Raw genomic sequence first — 25,138 nt, forward strand, 5'->3', positions numbered from 1 at the left:
CAATAGTGTAAACATAAATAGAGCACTGGACTAAGAGCCTGCCAGAGGAGGGGTACTGGTGACATAACAGAAAGTGGACCAGCTTCAGAGAAAGAAGAACTGGGTTCCAGTCCCAGGTTCTGTACCTTTCAAGCTGTGTATTTTTAATTAATACTAAATCTCTCAGAAACATCTTCATCCATAAAATTTAGGTAGTAATGTCTACCTCATAGAATTGATATAAAGTCTAAATAAAAACATATGTTGAAAGTGCTTTATAAACTATAAAGTCTGCAACATAAAAAAAAATCCACAGAGAAGATTTTCAGAGATTCTTAGAAGCTATTTCAAGTGTAAAACTTAAGCTAAAATAATAACAGTAAGAATGGAATGAAGGACATTTATCAGAGATGGAAATAATATCACAGGATTAAGAATCTTGTCCAGTGGCAATGGTGATGCTATGATATTCTTTCACTAGCTTAGTACAACTAATAGTATATTTGACCAGACTAGATATTGTGTATTTTGAAAATGGGAAGAGTTGAATAACTAATATATTATTTTTTATTTTATATTTATGCTTCAGTTTGAGATTCTGATGTAGCTTTGTTAAATATTGGAGGGTTTTTGTATAGATTAAATTTTTCTGGGTTGTCTGCTGAAAACAGGATAGTGCCCTGGGAAGTGTAGAGCTAGTAATTCCACTTATATGGATTACATAGGATTCACTCCTGGTCAGACTGAGGATGGGGTAATCTGGTTGTGCAGATCCCATACATAAAGGAGGGAAGAAAATGAGTTCTCCCAACTAGACTCCTTGATATTTATTTTTTTAAAGATTTTATTTATTTATTTGAGAGAGAGAGAGAGAGATTGAGAGAACAAGTGGGAGGAGTGGCAGAGGGAGAAGCAGACTCCTGTGGGCCAGGGAGCCCGATGAAGGTCTCGATCCCAGGATCCTGGGATCATGACCTGAGCCCAAGGTAGATGCTTAACCGACTGAGCATTTAAATACTGAGTATTTAAATACTCCTTGGTATTTAAATATCTCTTCCACATGGGTGGAAGAGAGTCTCTTTAAAGAGCTATAGAGCAGATATAAGTCAGGTTCTCTTAAAACTAAAGGTTGGCCCATTTTTAGTTTATTTTTAGGGTTAAATTGTAATTTGGAGGGAGCATAATAAGGTTAAAACAAATAAACCTAACCAAAAAGGTAAAAGATCTGTACTCTGAAAAATTTAGAACAGTTATGAAGTAAATTGAAGATGACACAAAGAAAAGGAAAAACATTCCATGCTCATGGGTTGGAAGAACAAATATTGTTAAAATGTCTATACTTTGCCCAAAGCAATCTACACATTTAATGCATTCCCTATTAAAATACCAACAGCATTTTTCACACAGCTAGAGCAACCAATCCTAAACTTTTTATGGAACAACAAAAGACTCTGAATAGGCAAAGCAATGAAAAAGAAAAGCAATGCAGGAAGCATCACAATTTCGGACTTCAAGCTCTATTACAAACTGTAATCATCAAGACAGTATGGTACTAGCACAAAAACACATAAATCAATGGAACAGAATAGAAAACCCAGAAATGAACCCACAACTATATGGTCAACTAATCTTTGACAAAGCAGGGAAGAATATTCAATGGAAGAAAGACAGTATGTTCAACAAATGGTGTTGGGAAACCTGGACAGCAACATGCAGAAGAACGAAACTGGACCACTTTCTTACACCATACACAACAATAAATTCAAAATGGATGAATGGCTTAAATGTGAGACAGGAAACCATCAAAACCCTAGAGGAGAACATAGGCAGCAACCTCTCTGACATCGGGCAAAGCAACTTCTTAGTAGACACATCTCCTGAGGTAAGGGAAACAAAAACAAAAATTAACTATTGGGATTTCATCAAGATGAAAAACTTCTGCACAGTGAAGGAAACAATCAACAAACTAAAAGGCAACCTACAGAATAGGATAAAATATTTGCAAGTGACATTTCTGATAAAGGGTTAGTATCCAAAATCTATAAAGAACTGATATAATGCAATACCCAAAAAACAAATAATCCAATTTAAAAAATGGGCATAAGACATGAACAGACATTTTTCTAAAGACATCCAGTTGATTAAGAGACATAAAAAGATGCTCAACATCATTCATTATCAGGGAAATATAAATCAAAACCACAATGAGATACCACTTCACACCCATCAGAGCAGCTAAAATTAACAACACAGGAAACAACAGATGTTGGTGAGGATCTGGAGAAAGGGGAACCCTCTTACACTGTTGATGGGAATGCAAACTGGTGCAGCCACTCTAGAAAACAGTATGGAGGTTCCTCTAAAGGTGAAAAATAGTGCTACCCTATGACCCAGCAACTGCACTGCTAGATATTTACCCAAAGGATACCAAAATACTGATTTGAAGGGGCACATGCCCCCTGATGTTTATGGCAGCATTATCAACAATAGCCAAATTATGGAAAGAACTCAAACATCTATTGACTGATGGGTGGATAGGGGGGATGTGGTTTATATATACATACATATATATATATATATATATATTATATATATGTTATACATATAATATATATAAAGAATGAGATCTTGCCATTTGTGGTGACATGGATAGAACTAGAGTTTATTATGCTAGGCAAGATAAGTCAGTCAGAGAAAGACAAATGTGATATGATTTCACTCATATGTGGAATTTAAGAAACAAAACAGATGAACATTGGGGAAAGAGTAAAAAGAGAGAGGGAGGCAAACCATAAAAGACTCTTAACTATAGAGAACAAACTGAGGGTTGCTGGAGGGGAGGTGGGTGGGGGATGGGCTAAGTGGGTGATGGGTATTTAGAAGAGCACATGTTTTAATGAGCACTGGGTGTTATATGTAAGCTCTATATATACTAAGTTATATACTACGTTCTACTCCTGAAACCAATATGCTATATGTACGTTATATGTTAACTAACTAGAATTTAAATAAAAACTTAAAGTTAATTAATTAATTAAAATAAATTGAAGGGAAAAAAGCACAGTGCCCATTGTAGTTTTTTAAATTGGGGTATAATTGACATATAACATTATATTTCAGGTGTGAAACATAACAATTTGATAGTTATATATATTGTGAAATAATCACTACAGTAAGTCTCATTAACATGTCACTTTCCATAGTTTGCTTAACTTCTTTCTAGTGATGAGAATTTTTAAGATCTATTCTCTTAGCAACTTGCACATATGTAATATAGTATTATTAACTGTAGTCACCATGCTGTATATTACATCCCTATGACTCATTTATTTTATGATTGAAAGTCTGTACTTTTTGACCCTTTCACCTATTTCACTCACCTTCACCCCTACATCTCCACCAATCTCTTCACTCTATTTATGAACTTGGCTTTTTGGGTTTTGTTATTTTAGATTCCATATATGAATGTGATCATATGGTATTTGCCTTTCTCTGACTTACTTCAACTAGCATTTTGCCCTCAAGGTCCATCTGTGTTGTCGCAAATGCCAAGATGTTGTTCTCTTTTTATGGCTGAATAATGTGTCATTGTGTGTATGTACCACATCTTCCTTGTCCATTTATCCATCAGTGGACACTTAGCTTATTTCTGTATCTTTGTTATTGTAAGTAATGCTGCAATAAACATGGAGGTGAATATGTAGAAAAAACAAAAACAAAACATAAGGTGAGGGGCGCCTGGGTGGCGCAGTCAGTTAAGCACCCGACTCTTGGATTCGGCTCAGGTCATAATCTCAAGGTTGTGGGATCAACCCTGTGTTGGGCTCTGTGCTAAGCGTGGAGTCTGCTTGAGTTTCTCTCTCCCTCTCCCTCTGCCCCTCCCCACTGTGCTCTCTCTCTCTCTCTTTCTAAAATAAATAAATAAATCTTAAAAAAAATAAGGTGAAAAGAGCATAGACTTTCAATTCAATTATTTCGGTTTATAAAAGCTGATTCTGCTCAGTTGCATGATCTTAGGTAACTGACCTAACTAGACTGAAGTAATTGACTTAACTGAACCTCAGTTTCCCCATCTATTGTGTTAAATAAATAAAATATGTAAAGTACTCAGCTTAGAGCCAAGTACATAGTAGATGCTCAAATAAATGTTCGATTCTGTGCCTTCTTTGTTTTCCAACCCCAGGCTCCAAATCCTTCAAAACATCAATAGAAGAAATTTGTTCCCATTGTAATGATATTTTTGTTTTTTAATTTTTTTACATTTTTAAGATGATTTTTGTTTGTTTCAAGTTTTTATTTAAATTCAGATAGTTAACATATAGTGTAATATTAGTTTCAGGAGTAGAATTTAGTGATTCATCACTTACATATAACACCTAGTGCCCATGTAATGGTATTTTTAAATGAAACTAAATCATCTTTAAAATTCTTTCCACCAAGCAAAAGTCATTAAAATATTTTTAAAAATCAAGTATCCAAAATCCTGGCTTCAAAATATTTTTATAAAACTAATTTATGTATGTTTTCCATGAAACATCATCATGTTGGCTTCAAATTCAAAACATCAGCAATTACTTTTTTTTTTTTTTTTGCAATCACATTTCCTTCCCTGGGGACATTAAAAATAATGCATTGTGGTCATTTCCCTGACATTAGCAAGAAACAGATAATTTTACATATGCTAATGACAAGGAAAAGCTCAGCTGAACTCATTTTACCAGTTGTAATACAGGTGGTGTTTATAGGAAAAACTAAACTAACTACGTATATTATATGTGCAACTCGTTTCCACTTGGCTTGAAGCTGCCAAGAAATCTTTTTGAGTCATGGGAAGTTGTAAAAGCAATAGTCCTGTTCACTTGCATAATGCTATTGCAAATGAAAATAGTCCAACTTGTGATGCTTTTCTCTCATCATTTGAAAATTAAATATTTGTCAACATCAAGACAGCACAGATCTTAGTGTCAGGTGCTTTTTCTGGCAAGTACACAGGAAACTTACTACAATGTTTATTTAACATAAGTCATTCACTAATGATGGAATCTCTGGTCTGGTTCGCTTAATAAACTCAGCAGTTCTGTCTGCTTCCTCTCTCATTAAAATGTGGTTAAAGTCCCTCTTCATATTTCTTGCCTTCTTCATCCCCATTGTTGAAAATGAGGAATTATTTTGTGCAAACCTCTATCCCATGCTTATCCCTTCCAAAAATTTGATCCATATCTGTTCTGGGTCCATCTTTTCCAAACTCCACCCTTATCTGTCTCCTGCTACTTCCTGCACTGGTGTCTTTTTAAACTCTGTTTTGTGGCAAACAAGAATTGTTACTTTCAAAAAACAGTTTTTATTCTTTTAAATCAAAGTAATGCATGTATATAGCTTAAAAATTCAAATAGTACTAAAAGGCATATTTTAGTAATTCATTATCCCAACTCTTTTCATGCACACCCATTCCCCAGAGGCAACTATTTTCAACTCAGCTTTTTCTTCTGGGATTTACCTCCATACAGCTAAATAGTATGCAAATTCTTATGCTATTTCTTGATGTATCAATGTTGAATATTATCTGTTGATAATTCCAAGTACATAAGGTTTTAGTTCTATTAATCCCCCATCCATCTGTTTCCATCCCTTCCATCATCCCAATATAGTTAAATCTCCATTTTTTGGCTAAACCAGTATTCAGTGTTTATATTATTAATGCTATGAAAATATTATTTACTGCTGAAGCAATTTGTGTACTATTTTGTTTCTTTTATTAATACAACTATTTTTTTGCTGGTGTTAATAATTCCCTAATTTTTTCATTTGTTTTGTTTTTTATATATCTATTGCTAATTCTTTTCTCAACACAATTTTATACACTCAGATGGTTTGGTTTGTTGTTGTTGTTGTTGTTGTTGTTGTTGTTTTGATCAACCATCTCCTCTCTCTAAAACCCTGCAAACCACATACAGCATGTTTTGGCTTCAATTGTCACTATCTATTGACCTAGTTACTCTCCCCGTATTTTGACTGTTTCATTGGTAGGTTTACAATCTTCTCTCCACTTCCCGCTGACTCCTGCCCTGGAATCATCTAAGAGAACGTCATCACTCGTATCAGTGATATTCCCCACACTCTGTCCTCATGGTTCTTTATCACCCTCAATTCCTTCATTTCCACTACATCTTCAGCCCTCACAGACTTTGGCTACTCCTTGAACCTCATCACTTGAAACTGTTTAATGTCTGTTTTTCTTATGACTTTCTTACTTCATCTCCTACTCCCTCATTCCTACTGAACTTCACCCTCATCAAGCTCTCCAGCCTTCAGTTCCAAGCCAGGCTGGACTCCACTGTTATCCAATTTAACAATGCTTTTGCTAGAAACCCTTAAAATTTGTGTTGTCCTCTCTGATTACTGTCGTCATTTTGCTGATCCCTTACTTTGGGTAGGCTACCATTCACTTTCTCTGCCCCTAGATTTTGACTTGTTTGTGAGCTAGAGAAAGTCCCACAAGCTAGGCCAATTTAGTAAGTCCCACAAGCTAGGCCAATTTAGTCTAGAACAGATTGTCTCTATCTTGCTGGACCCCCTCTGTTGCTAGACATTCCTTTTAATTCATTCTAATTGACTTACTACCACAGTCATCAATATCTAATCCTTATCTTTCCTTCCCTCCTCATATTCTGGGTTCCACTGATGTTTTCTCCCTCTCTGCGGGTGGTTTTACCTTCTACTGAGAATGGCCAGTGGAACTCAAATTTTATTGTGCACCAGAATCAGTTAGAGGGCTTGTTTAAATAGCGATTGCTGGGTCTGGATTATTTGCATTTCCAAGTTCCCTGATTATCCTAATAGTATTGGTCCAGGGACCACAATTTGAGTTCACTATGAAAACTCCTTCAATGCCCCACTTCACTGAAAATTTTCTCTGCATTTTCAGCAAACTTCTGATTCTTTCGATTTTCAAGAATTAAGAATTTAACCTTGTTTTTAAAGTGACTCCCTTAGTAACCCTACTATTCTGCTGACTTATATTTTCATTCCCTTCAACCTGCAAAATTCCTGAAGGAGGAAAGCATGCTCACTATGGCCATTTTCTCAGTACCCACACATTCCTTAACACTTTGAAAAGCAGATTCTAGTTTCAACATGCTCCTAAAATTGCTTTTATTGACCTCCACGTTGCAAATTCCGTTTCCTTTTTTTGTTCTTATCTTATTCCAGTTATACAACATGTGACATTGTTGATCTGTTCTATTCTTAATATTTTTTCCTCCCATTATACTGTATTGCTGCTTCTAATCCTTGTTCTTAGGCTCCTCTTCATTCTTTCATCAGGTGATCTTCCCCAAGGACCCTTCCATGGTTTCCTTCTCCTTTCTCTACCCCCTCTCCCTTGACTATATGATATAAAATCTTGACTTCTGCAACATTTATATGGACACCTGCACATGATTATCTTTACATGGACAATTCCCAAAACTTTCTTCCTGAGCTCTAATTCATCATTTTAATGGACTAGTTGACATTTCTACTTGGCTGTTCCACAGTCACCTCCAACTGACTCCATAAGTTTTTCATTCTATGTCCCCTATTCATATTAATATTTCCACTACCCTAATCACAAGGGTTAGAATTTACCGTTATTTTTACTTTCCCTCTCCTTTGCCACTCCAAACCTAATCAGTTGTCATAGTCTGAAGATTCTTCCTATGTATAACCTCCATCATATAGCTGAAAGTTAGGTTTCCTTCTTATATCTCCCTTAGTATTTGATCTGTGACTCTCTTTATAGCCCTTACTAATTGGTCAATCTATTCCCTACATTAAAGTTGTTTAGGTACATATCTTAGCTCTTCTAAAAGACCATAAAGCCCTTGAAAGAGAAGATAGTATCTTATGTATATTTTCCAGTAGCACTTAGAAGTGTAACTTAGGACAGTGCTTAGTAAATTTTCAATAAATGTGTGCTGAATGAATGAAAAGAATAATGCCACTGAGATCTTTTAAGTCCTGCATGTGGCTTGGGGGTATAGATTTTAGCCTTTGGTTTAAGAAAGAAAAGTTAGAATATAAGATAAATTAATTAAAAGAGTTACTGCATATGTGTAGTAAGTTCCTCCAATGGCTTACCTTACATAAAGATGTGGTTCCATTTCTTGAATAAATTATATACTAAAGAATGTCAGGATATAGAAATGACAGAGAAATGGAAAGGAGTAAAAGACAGCAACAAAGATGTTACTGAGAAGTTATGTATTAAAAAATACACATTCATTTAAAATTAATTTCTTTGGTATATATCCTACTTCATTACAAAAAGGGAAAAAAAGAACTTCAAGTAGCTTAAGAGAACAAATAAGAGGTAATATAATAGAAAAAGATGTCAGGGACAGTGTAAATATAATGGAGCAATACAACCAGAAGGAAAAGAGAGTACAGAGACATGCAGGCTGCAGAGTTCCATGTTATTAGTAAAGCTGGGCTAAAAACATCACTCTGAGCTTCCTTGAAGCAATAGGGAAAAAAAGAGGGGCATGGAAACCTGATTAGTGACAAAGTTTCCATTGTCTGTGAGAAAAAGCTTCATGAATTCTTGATAGTCACTTGTATTATAGGAAAATATTAAACATTTTATTTTCTAGTCAGAAAGAATAATGTAAGCTTTCACAAAATGTTATAAATTCAATCACCTGTGTTCATTATAAAATGATAATCCAAACCACCTACTTTTTTTTCACTTGGTTAGGAGTGAAAAAATCATCTTATTTTATAACATAATGTCAAAATGTACACACACACACCAAAAAGGAGCAAGGACAACCTTGATTAGGTTTCACTAAAGTCCATGTTCAGTGTGCTTTATTAAAGCACCTCTTCCAGCTACTGCTTTTCCATCTATCATCCTTAATATTTAGCCCCAATTTCATCCTTTATTACAAACAACTTTCTTACTATTTACTTGCAACAAAGGTTTACGTAGCATCTACTATATTCAGGTACTATGCTAGATGGTGGAATTAAAGAAAGATATAAAGACAGTGTCTCTACTCTCAGGCAGCTGAGAGTTTTGTAGAAAATTTACAAGTGTCTTCTACTTCTATCACTATTCCAATAGCCAATTGTCCATTTGCCTTAAGTTAAATAAAACCATTAATTTGTATGATGGTTTGACAATTTGCCAAAAAAATGTGATATCTCCAGTAATTTTATAAAGTAGGTACTAAATTAACTATATTTTACAGTTGAAGTTGAGGTAAGCAATATACTTAACCTCCAACTTTGAAGTGGGAGCTCTACTTTTGGCTTCAATTTCCATTCTTTCTCATTGCAACATTTTGCTGCCTAGGTTTACTCACACAGAAAATTATATTAGGCTTTTATTTCAAGTACAGAACTGTTGTTATGAGTAAAGTCTTCATTTAGAATTGTGATTGTTGTATAATACATTCAATTCAGTGTTAACATTTATTGAAAACTCTACGTATCAGGTACTGTATAATGCAAATTTCCTTATTAAAATATCTGTGGAGATTAAAATAGGAGTATTTTCAGAACCTAAAATTCTGACACTTTTTATCCTTCTAGGATTTCTTCTTGTGGTCCAACATAGGAAGAGACCAATTATGTTTTTTACCTTATTAGCCAAATGATGTACCTAAAATACATTTAATTTCACCAGGATTAACTATGGCTTCAATTAGTCTGACAGCTATTAAATGTCCCAAGTCAAAGCAAAATTAATGAAGCAGTAACATTATTTATCTATAAATGTCACTATATCTTTATGAGCTTTGCAGGATAATAATCTATACATTGCAACCTTTTATTCATATTGATGTTTTCCATTATCATGTAGCAAAAAGTTACTACTCAGTAAGGTCTAAACACAGCAGACCTTGTTACTTAAGGTGTTCATGACCTTTTGGAGGGTTAGACATTTATGTATAACCACTTTTATATAACATGACATTTAAAGCACTTTATAATCTGCTAAGCAACCCTTCTAAATAAGTGAAAAATATACACACTTAAGCCAGTTACCCATTGGAAATAAATTTAATTAAGCCAATACCCTGTACTACTGCATTGTGATTTATGCCTTGATCACAAACTATCCCTACTTCTGAGCAGCATTCTCACAAATGTGTGTCATTAAGCTTGAGAGGCACCAGGCAAGAAAATATAGATGGCTCAGCTGAAATCCATTATATGTCTACTACCTGCAGGGGCTCTATAATCACTACCACTGAACTTTGTAAATATGGTCAAAAGTATCATTTTTGAATTATCAAAATTTATATAATGTAGATGCTAGCAAGAAAATTCCACTCCTGGAATATCATAGACTACAAATAATAAACAAAACCCCAAACTGGAACCGGGACAAAAACTTCCAAGGTAGGAGTAAGGTGAGGCCCATTGTTTCCCTTTATAAAGTACTTTCTTTCTACAGATTTTCTGAAAAATGAACACTAATTTGCCTCTGGTTTCACTCCTAACTATTGTTGCCTTGCCTTGGGTTTGTGCAGAAATTCTAATCAAAGGGATTTTTTTGTTTGTTTTTTTTACCTGAAATCAGAAACAAGAAGTTGGACTGTCCGCCATTATTATAGTCAAATAATGATCTGATTGAAGGTACTTGATTGATGCATGCTAAAGAATCTTTAATGATTTTTGCAATTTTGGGGGGGAAATATCACATGTTGTGTACCTGGGAACAACTATTCTTCAGCATAGCTTGTATTCCTGCCCTGTTTATATGTGAAAAACTAAAGCTATTATCTAAGATTGACATTTAAGACAGCTCTCATTCATCAGGCAGATGAGTAGTTATGGGTATACTTATATCTCAAGTATCCTATCAATTCAATATTTGTCACTAGAACTACCATTATTCTGACCCAAAATATTCATGTTTTCTTGGGAGGCCCCTTATCTTGGCCTTTTCAAAGCAATGAGAACATAGATTTGAGCCAACTCTAAAAGATATGTCACAACATACATTAAAACAGTTCCAATAACGCTAAGGAGCTCCAAGGACCTGTGATTTAGTAATAGAAAATATTTCTAACTAGCACATCACAGTTTATGGTTAGGAAATTTCAACTTATTGTTAAGCATAGTCCTGTAAAAGACTTAACAGTATATGAGAATCTGACTTTTGTCGGTCCTCTCCCTCCAAATTTTGAACCCAACTGGGGTTTTGGTTTTTACTGAGTATTACTCAAATATTAATGTAAACTGTAGACTGTACAAAACTGAGAAGAAATATACACACAAAGGAGTGATATTTTGCTTCCTGCGTTTCCATCTTGACATCTCTTTTGCCAAAAAACCCCTTCTTCAAGTCTAATACTCTTACCTTTTCTCTAGCTGATTAAAATTTATTACCAAAGTTCAGACATATTTTGCATAGTTTCACACTAATAAAATCAAATTCTTACTGTTTCAAGTCCTAGCCTAACTAAACTCCAAAATAATGTGGTTAGGGAGAGTATAATTCCAAAGTAGCTGCAAAGACAAATATAAAGGTCATCTGGGGAGGCAATATTATGTAGTGGTTTTAAGAAAGCATTACCTCATTTAATATTTATGTAGAGTTCATAGCACAACGTCTGGCACATAGTAAAGAATAAATATTAGTTATTATTATTTCTCAAAATAAAATCACTTTCCTTTGGTAACTTTTAGCACCTCTTTATAGCTATAAACACAGATACAATGTTGATATAAATCATTACTTACCCTGGACTCTGTGATTCTTTTTTGGGTGCCTAAATCCACCACATAGAAATCACATGATCAGAAGTTTTACTAATGGCACTCAAGATTCATGTAGGCAAAGAATTATGTACCTAAGAGGTCTACTAGTGTGCGGTGCAATGACAGAATATTTGTGCAAAAATAAGAAAGATATATTTTAAGACAGTTTGAAATCATGAAATTACTCTCCCAATTGAATCACATTGGAAGGAAAAAATGATTTTCACAACATTATATTTCACAGGGGATTATAAGAAGCTAAGAGAAAAATATGCAAAATACTAAACATATCAAATTAGTTGTTTGAAGATTCTAATGGGAGCTCAGCACTTGAATTTATTGGCTAACAAAATACCCTCTTCTACTTGGGAAAGTTACAGTTTTGGAAGGGACACACATAGAGAGGTAAGGCAGGGAGGGGTTATCTATCTGGTCAGCTACAGCAATGAAATAACCTTAAGATCATAGAATGACACTGACATGACAGCTAGATTTTCCCCATATCCAGTTAACTTTGAGTTTTAAAATCATATCGGAAACCATGTTTTTAAGCCACTCCCAGTTTGGTAAATATATAGATGCTTCATACAGGAGAAATGCATGTGTAAAACTTGAAATCAAAAGTATTCTTTTGATTATTTTGAATAAAGAGTTGCTTAATTTTGATCTTCATTTCCTGAGAGGGGTCTACCACTAAGGAGCTGACTGCCAAGATCTAGAAATCTAGGTAAAACTCAAATGTCAGTCTCTAACTCTGCAAGGAATTCAGTTTAGTTGCTGCAATAAGACTTAACCTACATTTAGGAAGAGAATGTAAGGGATCACCATGGCATTCTTGAGGAAGTGCTATCTATGCTCTTTTTGGCTTTAACCATTCTTGGTCAGCTTGTTTGAGAAACCTGTAAAAAAAAATCTTTCCAGAATCAGCTAGCATTTAGGATCACCTCTAACCAGGTAGGTAGATGACTTCTTTCAATCAACAAGTATTTACTGAGCAACTAACTAATAGGGTGTTCAACCAGTATTGTGCTAAATACTATGGGATATATCAAAAAGTATGAGTCAGAGTGACAGGAGCTCAGCGACAGTTGCCCCTCAGGCGCATAAAAGGCTGTTGGAAAGCTGGTGGGCCACGGGCTCAGGGGCCTTCACTGTCTGAGCTGCAGTTTCTGACTCCGGGCTCCTGGTTCTCAGAACTTTTATATTTAAAGTATCCCGAAATGAAAAGAAAGGTAGTGAATGCTGGCAAGCTGAGATTGAGTCTTAATGAGGAAGCTTACATTTTATTTTATTTTATTTTATTTTTTAATTATGTTATGTTAATCACCATACATTCCATCATTAGTTTTTGATGTAGTGTTCCATGATTCATTGTTTGTGTATAACACCCAGTGCTCCATGCAGAACGTGCCCTCCTCAATACCCATCACCAGGCTAACCCATCCTCCCACCCCCCTCCCCTCTAGAACCCTCAGTTTGTTTTTCAGAGTCCATCGTCTTTCATGGTTCATCTCCCCCTCCGATTTCCCCCCCCTTCATTCTTCCCCTCCTGCTATCTTCTTTTTTTTCTTAACATATAATGTATTATTTGTTTCAGAGGTACAGATCTGTGATTCAGCCGTCTTGCACAATTCACAGCACTCCCCATAGCACATACACTCCCCAGTGTCTATCACCCAGTCACCCCATCCCTCCCACCCCACCCCCCACTCCAGCAACCCTCAGTTTATTTCCTGAGATTAAGAATTCCTCATATCAGTGAGGTCAAATGATACATGTCTTTCTCTGATTGACTTATTTTGCTCAGCATAACACCTCCAGTTCCATCCACGTTGTTGCAAATGGCAAGATTTCGTTCCTTTTGATGGCTGCATAATATTCCATTGTGTATATATACCACATCTTCTTTATCCATTCGTCTGTCGTTGGACATCTTGGCTCTTTCCAGAGTTTGGCTATTGTGGACGTTGCTGCTATAAACATCAGGGTGCACGTACCCCTTCGGATCCCTACATTTGTATCTTTGGGGTAAATAACTTCTAATGTGAAAACCAGTAGTTCCACCTATCATCATCTTTACACTTTTGTGAGTAGAAGTGGACACAAAGCAGGAGATAGACTTACTGTCGTTCACAATCCTCATTTTATTTCTCTGTTCATTGAAGTGAGTTATATCTATACATGTTCTTTGTGAAAAATTTGGAACTATACACATAAGCATAAACTATAGACCAGTGGAACAGAATAGAGGGCCCAGATATGGACCCTCAACTCTATGGTCAAATAATCTTCGACAAATCAGAAAAAATATGCAATGAAAAAAAGACGGTCCCTTCAATAAATGGTACTGGGAAAATTGGACAGCTATATACAGAAGAATGAAACTTGACCGTTTAACACCATACACAAAGATAAACTCAAAATGGATGAAAGACCTCCATGTGAGACAGGAATCCATTAAAATCCTAGAGGAGAACATAGGCAGTAACCTCTTTGACATTGGCCACTTCTTTCAAGATACGTCACCAAAGGCTAGTGAAACAAAAGCAAAAATGAACTTTTGGGACTTCAGCAAGATAAAAAGCTTCTGCACAGCAAAGGAAACAGTCAACAAAACAAAGAGGCAACCCACAGAATGGGAGAAGATATTTGCAAATGACACTACAGACAAAGCGCTGATTTCCAAAATCAATAAAGAACTTCTCAAACTCAACATCCAAAAAGCAAATAATCAAGTCAAAGAATGGGCATAAGACATGAACAGACACTTCTCCAAAGAAGACATACAAATGGCTAACAGACACATGAACAAATGTTCATCATCATTAGTCATCAGGGAAATTCAAATCAAAACCACATTGAGATACCACCTTACACCAGTTAGAATGGCAAAAGTGGACAGGGAAAGAAACAACAAATGTTGGAGAGGTTGTGGAGAAAGGGGAACCCTCTCACACTGTTGGTAGGAATGCAAGTTGGTACAGCCACTTTGGAAAACAGTGTGGAGGTGCCTCAAAAAATTAAAAATAGAGCTACCTTATGACCCAGCAATTGCACTCCTGGGTATCTACCCCAAAGACACAGATGTAGTGAAAAGAAGGGCCATATGCACCCCAATGTTCCTTGCAGCAATGTCCGCAATAGCCAAACTGTGGAAAGAACCGAGATGCCCTTCAACAGATGAATGGATAAAGAAGATGTGGTCCATATATACAATGGAATATTACTCAGCCATCAGAAAGGGTGAATACCCAACTTCTCCATCAACACGGATGGGACTGGAGGAGATTATGCTAAGTGAAATAAGTCAAGCAGAGAAACTCAATTGTCATATGGTTTCACTTATTTGTAGAACATAAGGAACAGCATGGAGGACATTAGGAGAAGGAAGGGAAAAATGAAGGGGGGAGAATCAGAGGGGGAGATGAATCATGAGAGACTATAGACTCCGAGAAACAAACTGAGGGTTTTAGAGGGGAGGGGGGAGGGGGACGGGTTAGCCCGGTGATGGGTATTAAGGAGGACATGTACTGCATGGAGCACTGGGAGTTATATTAAAACAATGAATCGTGGATCACTACATCAAAAACTAATGAAAACTGAGGGTTCTAGAGGGGAGGGGGTGGGGGATGGGTTAGCCTGGTGATGGGTATTAAAGAGGGCACGTACTGAATGGAGCACTGGGTGTTATATGCAAATAGTGAATCATGGAACACTACATCAAAAACTAATGATGTAATGTATGGTGATTAACATAACATAATAAAAAAAACTAATGATGTATGGTGACTAACATAACATAAGATAAAATTAAATTAAAAAAAATAAACTATAGGAAAAACAACACAATTCCATCACCAAAAAGTAATGTGATTATTTTATTAATGAGGTCATTCTAACCTTTATATATAAACATATGCACACACTTTTCAAAACATAATTTTTAATAGCACTTAATATTTCATCATAGATTTAACCATTGTTCTTTTGTTCATTTATTTTTGCTTCTGTAAATAATGCAAACATAATAATCTTGTACATTTTTGTCTATAACTCTGAGGTATGTGTAGAGTAGACTCCTAGAAATTACTGGTTCCAAACTCTATAACATTTGATACAGATACTCAGTATGGACCATTAAATTGCCTTTTAAAAAGTATCGGCATCATATGAGAATGGCCATCTTATTGTAACCTTATCCATTTCCTTGTATGGATTATTATGATTTAGAGATTATTACCAGTCTCAAAAGTGATAAATGTTAATCTTTGTTATTAAAATTGCTATTTATTTGTAACTTGATTTTAATTTCTTTTCATATTGGAAATATTTGGCTACTAGGAAAACAAACTTTCTCAATACAGCTTTCCTGTGGAGTTTAGAATGCAGCAAATACACATTTTGGTTAACTGCTTAATGGCAGTTGTTAAAATCACTATTCAGTCAAGATCTAAGATAAGTATTCCCATCATAGAATTAACTTCTAAGAAATAAGAATAAATCTTGATTTGTTTAAAATCATAAATTATTATTACACCTTCAATATTATTATAACATAGAAACAATAACTTCAGTCTGTGCCTAACTTGCTTTTGTGGTTACTATACTACATTTTGCAGTACTAAATAGATGTTCTCTCTCAAGTAAGACTGATGAAGAAAAACATGTTTTTACCTAGCTGTAGGATAGGGTACCACTGATGGTCTTACAGTAAGTTATTAAACTTTTCTCTTTGATAGTAACTGAAAGAGCACTCTCCTCTTCAGTTTCTGGATTGAAGATTGGATCAGTAGTTATAATTTATAAAAACAGTCCCACAAACTAAAACATTCTGATATTTTCTTTATTTGCTATTTTATACTATCACTTAAGAAAAATCTGTCACTTTTAAACCTTGGGTTTAAAATGTGACAGTGGAGCAATGTGTTTGGTTTTCCAGATAACAAAATTACCTCTGAATTTTCATCTGCATCTAAGCTTATATCACATGCACAATAATTTAACATCTTTTCTGGAGTAGAACGATAGGATCTTTACAGCAGGTATCATGTAAAAAATACTTGCACTCTTGGCATACATGGTGATTTCTTTAGCAGCTTTCTGCAAATAAACTATTTTCATGTGTTCGGTCAGCCTTTTTAACATGTTTGAGTGCTATCATGTTTTGCTTGAATATCCTGATAAAATAGTTCTAAAATCTCTTATATGCCATAAAATTTGTCTTTGGCTGAAGGATGATCTGCCAGCCTACTATATCCCCACTTAGAGCCAGTTATTCTCTGAATTATGTTTAGCTACGTTTACTTTCTATGCACACAACTAATAGAACATGCTTGCAATTTCTGACTTACTCATGGCCTTCATTGTGTTTGTTCCTTTGTCAACGACAGTTCTATAGCACTTGTTAAAAATGGACTTTTTGTCCTAGTATTTTTCCAATCAGATACATTGTATTGTTTGCTGTGAGACACAGCAAAGTACACAAGTAAATCAGAAACCGTTAAATTCATCAATTTACTCTGCTGTCATACTTAAAAATATTTCTGTCCAATTGTCTGATGTACAAGATGTGGAAGTAGCATATTTAATAATATCACTTACTGTTTTGTGCCCTGCAGATTATAATTCATGGAAAAGTTTTTTAGAAACATGTTTTCTAAAAAGAATTTTTGCTTGGGATTCACAGTTTTTGCAAATTTCATATACCTTCTGAGTTCAACTACTAAAAATGTAATCTAACAATTATTTCAACCAGATTTTTGTCTCAATTTTTAGTGTCATTAACACAAATCTAAAAGGAATTCTTTCCTAAAGAATTCTTGTAAAATCTTGTTTAGAAGTTTGGGCAGTCACTCTAACCCTTTATTTTCTTCATATTCTCTATATACCTCATTATGTTTCGGCTGAGTATGTTTATTGTGAATGTTGTATATTTTGAAGTTTTTCATTCCCTTAAAATTTTGGTTTAGCAAACTTGACATTCTGCTGTTAATTCACCCTCAAATGATGTGACAAATTTCCAAACAACTTTTTTCTTAAAAATTTCATGGCCTAAATGGAATGAAATATTGTTCCTGAAAGTTATTTCATTTAATTTTACGCATTTTTAATTCCCTAAATAAATGTTTTGGAGACTAAAAAAAATATAACTCATTATTTTTAAAAGATTTTATTATTTATTTATTTATTTATTTATTTATTTATTTATTTTAGAGAGCGAGATTGGGGGAGGGGAAGAGGGAGAGGGAAAGAATCTTAAGCAGACTCTGTACTGAGCATGGAGCCCAATGAGGGGGCTCCATCTCATGACCCTGAGATCATGACTTGAGCCAAAACCAAGAGTCAGATGCTTAACTGATTGAGCCACACAGGTGCTACTCATTCTTTACTCTAAAGTTTATTTCTTCAGCGTAGGGAGAGGATTCTGAGAGAACAAGATTTACACATGTAAAATAATATGAAAACAATTTAATATAATGGAGCACAGAGAGCTAAGTTGAATTAGCTTGTCGGCTGGTGTACTTTCAGTTTTCATGGTGGTATTAAATCTTGAGATGGTGTTCAAAGTGTGGGTAAGATTTGGATACACAACAAGAAGGAGAGAGAGTATTCCAAGGAGTGAAAAATGTGAGTAAAGAATAGAGACAGGAATAACACGATGTGTGCCAGGACAGTGAAATCCACTGTGGTTGGAACAGAGAAAATGTTGGGAAATAGAAAGTGCTGCTATGTGTTAACATTTGAAGGTTTTATATTGAATATACACAAGTTAGTAATTTATGACATATAAACACATTATGTGATGATATTGAGTTTACCGGGTTATCTACTTATGCCTTTATATAGGAGACTTTACTCTCTTTAGGAGGCAATCATTACTTCTCTAAGAAACCAACTTCAAAGGGTACATGGACAAGATAACATTGTGGTGTATTCATCAAGACTTTCAAAAATGTGAAATATATATATATATCTTAATGAAAACATGAAGATACTATTCTGTACTTTTAATATGGTATTTTCTATTTATCTGTATTTTTTAAAGATTTATTTATTTTAGAGAGAGAGAGAGTGAGCATGAGTGGGAGGGTAAGAAGGAGAAGGAGAGAGAATCTCAAGCAGACTCTGCCCCGAGTGTGGAGCCCAACATGGGGCTTGATCTCATGACCCTGAGATCATGACCTGAGCTGAAACCAAGAGTTAGACACTTAACTGACTGTGCCACCCAGGCACCCCAATTTATCTGTATTTTATAAATGACTTACCATATCACAGACATGGTTATGAAAACTCATCTTTGCTTACTTTGCAATATTTGCAAATCTTCCATTTGCCTCAGCATGCATGATTTTTAGGGTCTGCATTCAGAGGACAAGTTGAAAAGGAAGTATTAGTGGTCAAATATGAAGTCTATTTATCATATATATACTTAGGAATAAATGCATTTATAGGACACCTTTGGTCCCACATGCAATATCAAAGATAGTATGGAATGCAATCTAAGTTATTAGCCTCCAGTTAGTGTTTGGAGATGGAAGACAAGGAGGTCAACATTTTTGAGAAGATTGGTACCAAGTTATATGAAGCCAATAGAATAGGTGTTATTTAGGACACTGTTCATAGTAATTGTGTTTAGGATTTCAAATGTTTTTGAAGTCTATGAATTTTCTACATTTGACCCTTAGCTACTCTTTCCCATGTCAGATTGACTAGATATTCAGTCCAAATAATAACTGGAGGGAATATAAGAAGAAATACCTAAAAACATATTGAATTGAGAAGGTTAATTTAATCTAACTTTAATATATGTTAATAAATTACGCTGCCTTTCACTGAGAAGATGCAAGTCCAAATAAAATTAATTCTTTAATGTCAGTATAATTCAAATAATTAACATGTTCTTTTCCAACAGGGAACAGAAGAGTAAGCCATGTGGTGATAATGGGCAATTTAGAGATTTTGATTTACTTGTTTTACTTTTATATATATATATATATATATATATATATATATATCTCAAGAATTTTTATATAAATTATTCAAGTTTTGCATTCATTAGATCATTTAGATTAGTGAAATAAAATTGAAAATGTTATTGTAATGTTGCTTTTCCTTTAAATTCCTTTCATATTGAAAAATGTGTACCTCAGTTGTAAAGAAAATTTAGTGGGTTGACTCATGTGATGACTTTGTAATAAGTTACTTGTATTAATAGGTTATGTAACTTTTTCTCATTTAATATCAAAACATCTATCAACTTAGAAATACTTAATGTTGTTTATAATCGTACTTGATGCTTTCTTCAGGTGATAATTCAAGATGATGGCCCTGAAAAGTTGGACCCCAAATATTTTGGAGAGTTACTTGCGGATTTAAGCCGTAAAAATACAGATCTATATTATTGCTTATTAGAACATTTGCAGAGAATTGGAGGAAGGTACTGTAAATATATAATATCACTTGCCTCGATGTTGTAGCTATCAAACATTTTATGATACTTTGGTATTTTTTAATGTACTTTATTTTTTAGAACAGTTTTAGGTTCACAAAAAAACTCTAGTACTTCTTTTTTTTAGGGTTTTATTTTTAAGTAATCTCTACACCCAACAAGGGGCTCAAACTCACAACCCCCAGGATCAAGAGTCACATGCTCCACTGACTGAGCCAGCCAGGTGCCCCAAAATTCTAGTATTTTATTGGGGAAATAGGGTAACTATATGAGCATATTTGAGCAAATGTCTCATTTTAAGAGTTAATGTACTTCATGAAAATCATCAAAAGAGATCACACCAGTCCTTTTAGGATCAGTAAATAATTCTGTGAACCTTCTTTTGTAACATACTTTGATGGCAAATGCAACCTCTTGGACAGGGAGCTCAAAAAACGCATGGCATACTATGACTTGTTATAAGATATTATACTGATGATATAAGATACCATCCACTGTCAATACACTACTATTCATCTTCCATTGATTTATGCTCAATGTACAAAGGCCAGAGTTTAATATACATTTAGTGTTATATATTATGAAAAATATTATGTATTATTTAAATATATATTGCATTGCATATAATATATTAAATGTAAATTATATAAGTATTTGTAAATTAATACAAATACAAATATGTATATTTTATAATTATATACTAAATAATAATTATATGTATTTAAATATATACACATAACAATTTATCAACTACTCATGCATAGATGAGAGCATATTATGTCCTGAAATGAATTCCATAAGCTACATAAGCTACAAAATTTGCCTTTCACTACATAGTCACATCATATATATGGCCAACTATCAGACAAATTCTAGGAAAGCTCCACAAATTCAGAAAAATATGTAGGATAAAGGAAAGTTGGTAAAATTTTTTTTTCTAATTCACACCTCACTAACTGGATTCTTCTACCTCTTAAAGATCTTTAATCTCTTATCCATTTTTTTCCCTCCCCATTTATTACAATCCTTTCTCCCCATTTTTAACTCCATCCTCTCTAACTTTTCTTGCTTTCATATTCATGACTGCACCATTCTCTTACTAACATCCTCAAGTGCCTTACCTTCTTATCTTATTGTTCCTCCCATTTAGCAAAATCCCAATTCTTGAGTAGTCTAGCTCTCTGCTTTATTTATTGTTTCTTTTTACCACTATCTACTCTGTCCAATACATAACACTCACTACCCCTAGAATTCAGAGGACTTTGTGAGGGCTGATTTATTTACCCTGGTTTCCTTGGTGTTTAGCATGGTGACTAGTTTAGTGTGGTGTTCAATAAATATTTGTTGAATATATGAATGCCTTCTTTTTAAAATTTTTTTAAAGTTTTTATTTAAATTCAAATTAGTTAACACACAGTGTAATATCAGTTTCAGGTATACAATATAGTGATTTAACACTTCCATACATCACCCAGTGCTCATCATAAGTGCCCTCCTTAATCCCCATCACCTATTTAACACATCCCCCCCCCACCTCCCTTCTGGTAACCATGTTTGCTCTCTATAGTTATCTTATAAAACTCAACACACAAAAAACAAACAATCCAATTAAAAATAGGCAGAATACAAAGGATATATGTACCCCAATATTTATAGCACCATTATCAACAATAGCCAAACTATGGAGAGATCCCAAATGCCCATCGACTGATGAATGGATAGAGAAAACATGGTATATATATACAATGGGATATTATTCAGCCATCAAAAAGATTGAAAGCTTGTCATTTGCAATGACATGGATGGAACTAGAGTGTATTATGCTAAGTGAAATAAGTTAGAGAAAGACAAATACCATATTATCTCACTCATAATTGGAATTTAATAAAGAAAACAGATGAACATATAGGAAGGGGGAAAAGAAAAAAAAAGGAGAGAGAGAAACAAGCCATAAGTGACTCTTAACAGTAGGGAACAAACTGAGCGTTGATGGAGGGAAATGGGTAGGGGATGGGCTGGATGAGTGATGGGTATTAAAGAGGGCATTTGTTGTGATGAGCACTGGGTGTTGTATGTAAGTGATGAATCACTAAATTTTACTCCAGAAACCAATGTTGCACTACATGTTAACTAACAAAATACATATGAAAAGATGCTCAACATCACTGATCATCAAGGAAATGCAAATCAAAACTACACTGAATGCCTTCTTTACTGCTACATCCATGCAGTTGAGCACAGTTAGAGAAAAGCACAGGCATTTATGGAGTCATTATAAATGCATGATTTCCATCTTCAGTTAGGCCTTCTTCATTGTTTTATTCTAATAAACACCTTTTTTCTACCCAAAAAACTATTTCACACAACCAGCCATTTGCATAAGGTCACTACCTTAAAATCTTCCCCCTCACTCTGAGTAGTCAATTATTTATTGAGTGTACACTATGTGCCAGGGACATTGTGCTAAGTACTTTTCCTATATTGTCTAATTTGTACAGTAACCCTAGAAAGTTTCAAATGGAGACCCAAAGGGAGTAAGTTATTAACTTAAGGTCACAACAGCTACTAAATGCTTGAAATGGATTAAACATTTTTGAGTACTATTTTACCTATAAACTGTGACTCAGCTTTTCTACAAAGCCTCTCTTAGATATTTAATTTGGTCAAGTGTTCATCTCTGTACATTCATCATGCCATATGAATATTTCTATCAAAGTATCACATTGTAAAATCAAAAGCATATAGAGATTTAATCTTAAGTACCCTGATTCTAGATCCAGAGTTCATATCCTGGGCTTATGTTTCAGCTTTTGTTACATACTTGATGTGTAATGTCAGGCAACTTGTTTACTTTCTCTGTACTTCAGTTTCTTCATCTGTAAAATAGGTATTATAATAACAATACTTACCTCTTAGATTTGTTATAAGCCAAAAATGATTTAAGACATACACTTATAAGCAGTATCAGCATCATGTGAGAACTTGGAAATAGCACTACAGAATCAGAAACTAAGGGAGTAGGGGACAGCAACAAACCTCCAGAGGACTCTGATATATGCTTAAGTTTGAGAATCACTTACCTAAGGCCACAAAGGTCAAAAGATCTGAGATTAGAACTCATATTCTGAGAAGCTTTTCTCCTTAGGCAAATCACTTAACCTTTCAATATTAGACATATATCTCCAAATTATTTAAGATAATGCAGAAAAATTGAAGAAATTATCAATTTTTTGAATCATCAAATTTGAAAAGTTCACAGTATTTAGACTGGTTTGACATTGTTCAAATTTTGTCTTGGAACAACTATGTTTATATGAAGTAAGACAGTATTTGTGGTTTGTATTGCCCCAAAATAGTTCAGAACACATGGATTTGACAAAGTTTCTACTCAATAAAGGGTTATAGAATGAGAGTTGAAAATATTCCAAATTTATTAGTTTCATACTAATTAGAAGTAGACAAAGTAACTGAACAAAAGAAGTTATGTTATTTCATAGTGATTATCCCAGTAAAAGGGTAATCCATGGTTTTGGAACAACACTTTCATTGAGGGGTTTTGATAAATTTACATGGATAACTTAAATATGTGATTAAGCAATACAAAGCCTTGAATTTAATTCTTAGAGTACCTAAAATACACACACAAAAGAAATAGAAAGGTAGTGTCTCCACATTAATAAACACTCCACAGTGGAGAGGGTCTTTTAAAATTTTGGTGATTAAGACTTTCTGTTAGAAGGTTGTCAGTTTCTTTCTCTTTATTCCTTCCCTCTTTTCCACCTTTCATTATTTTCTGTTTGTTTTTCCTTATTATATTCCTTCCTTCCTAGGAGGTGAGATGGCATATAGTAGTGTCACTGTTTTTAAAAAAAAATTAAAATTTTTATTTAAATTACAGTTAGTTAACATACAGTGTAATATTAGTTTCAGGTGTACAATATAATGATTCAACACTTCCATACAACACTGGTGCTCATCATAACAAATGGACTCCTTAATCCCTATCACCTACTTAACCCATCCTCCACCCACCTCCCCTCTGGTAACCATCAGTTTATTCTCTATAATTAAGAGTCTGTTTCTTGGTTTGTCTCTCTCTTTTTCCCCATGCTCTTTTGTTTTGTTTCTTAAATTCCACATATGAGTGAAATCATATGGTATTTGTCTTTCTCTGACTGACTTATTTCCCTTAGCATAATATTCTCTAGCTCCACCAATGTCATTGCAAAGGGCAAGATATCATTCTTTTTTATGGCTGAGTAATATTCCATTATATATATCTCACCTCTTCTTTATCCATTCATCAGTTGATGGACACTTGGGCTGTTTCCATAGTTTGGCTATTGTAAATAATGCTTCTATAAACATCAGAGTGCATGTATCCCTTTGAATTAGTATTTTTGTATTCTTTGGGTAAATACCTAGTCATGCAATTGCTGGATCCTAGAGTAGTTCTATTTTTAACTTTTTGAAGAACCTCCATACTGTTTTCCAGAGTGGCTGCACCAGTTTGCATTCCCACCAACCGTGCAAGAAGGTTCCCCTTTCTCCACGCCCTTATCAACAATTGTCATTTCTTGTCTTGTTGATTTTAGCCATTCTGACAGGAGTGAAGTAATATCTCATTGTAGTTTTGATTTGTATTTCCCTGATGACCAGTGATGGTGAGCATCTTTTCATGTGTCTGTTGGCTATCTCTCTCTTGGGAAAATGTCTAATCATGTCTTCTGCCCATTTTAATTTTTTTGATTTCTGTTTAAATTCTTGTTAGTTTGGGTGCCTGGGTGGCTCAGTCGGTTAAGTGTCTGCCTTCAGCTCAGGTCATGATCTCAGGGTCGTGGGATCAATCCCTGCTTTGGGCTCCCTCCTCACTGGGGAGACTGGGGAGTCTGCTTCTCCCTTTTCCCTTCCCCCCGGGTTGTGCTCTCTCTCTCTCATTCACTCTCTCTCTTTCAAATA

At 34.6% G+C, this 25,138-nt stretch overlaps 1 protein-coding gene across 3 annotated transcripts in view; it reads left to right on the top strand.

Moving 5' to 3' along the window:
- The window catches only part of POF1B (POF1B actin binding protein), a 103,495-nt gene that overhangs the window by 34,242 nt on the left and 44,115 nt on the right, over positions 1-25,138 (top strand). For all 3 annotated transcript variants that reach the window (XM_078065162.1, XM_078065164.1, XM_078065163.1), the window contains exon 7: positions 20,037-20,167. In XM_078065162.1, the coding sequence (XP_077921288.1) occupies positions 20,037-20,167 (131 nt within the window). The remainder of the gene's footprint in view (positions 1-20,036; positions 20,168-25,138) is intronic.

This window comes from Halichoerus grypus, chromosome X, assembly GCF_964656455.1.
Source record: "Halichoerus grypus chromosome X, mHalGry1.hap1.1, whole genome shotgun sequence".
Taxonomy (NCBI): domain Eukaryota; kingdom Metazoa; phylum Chordata; class Mammalia; order Carnivora; family Phocidae; genus Halichoerus; species Halichoerus grypus.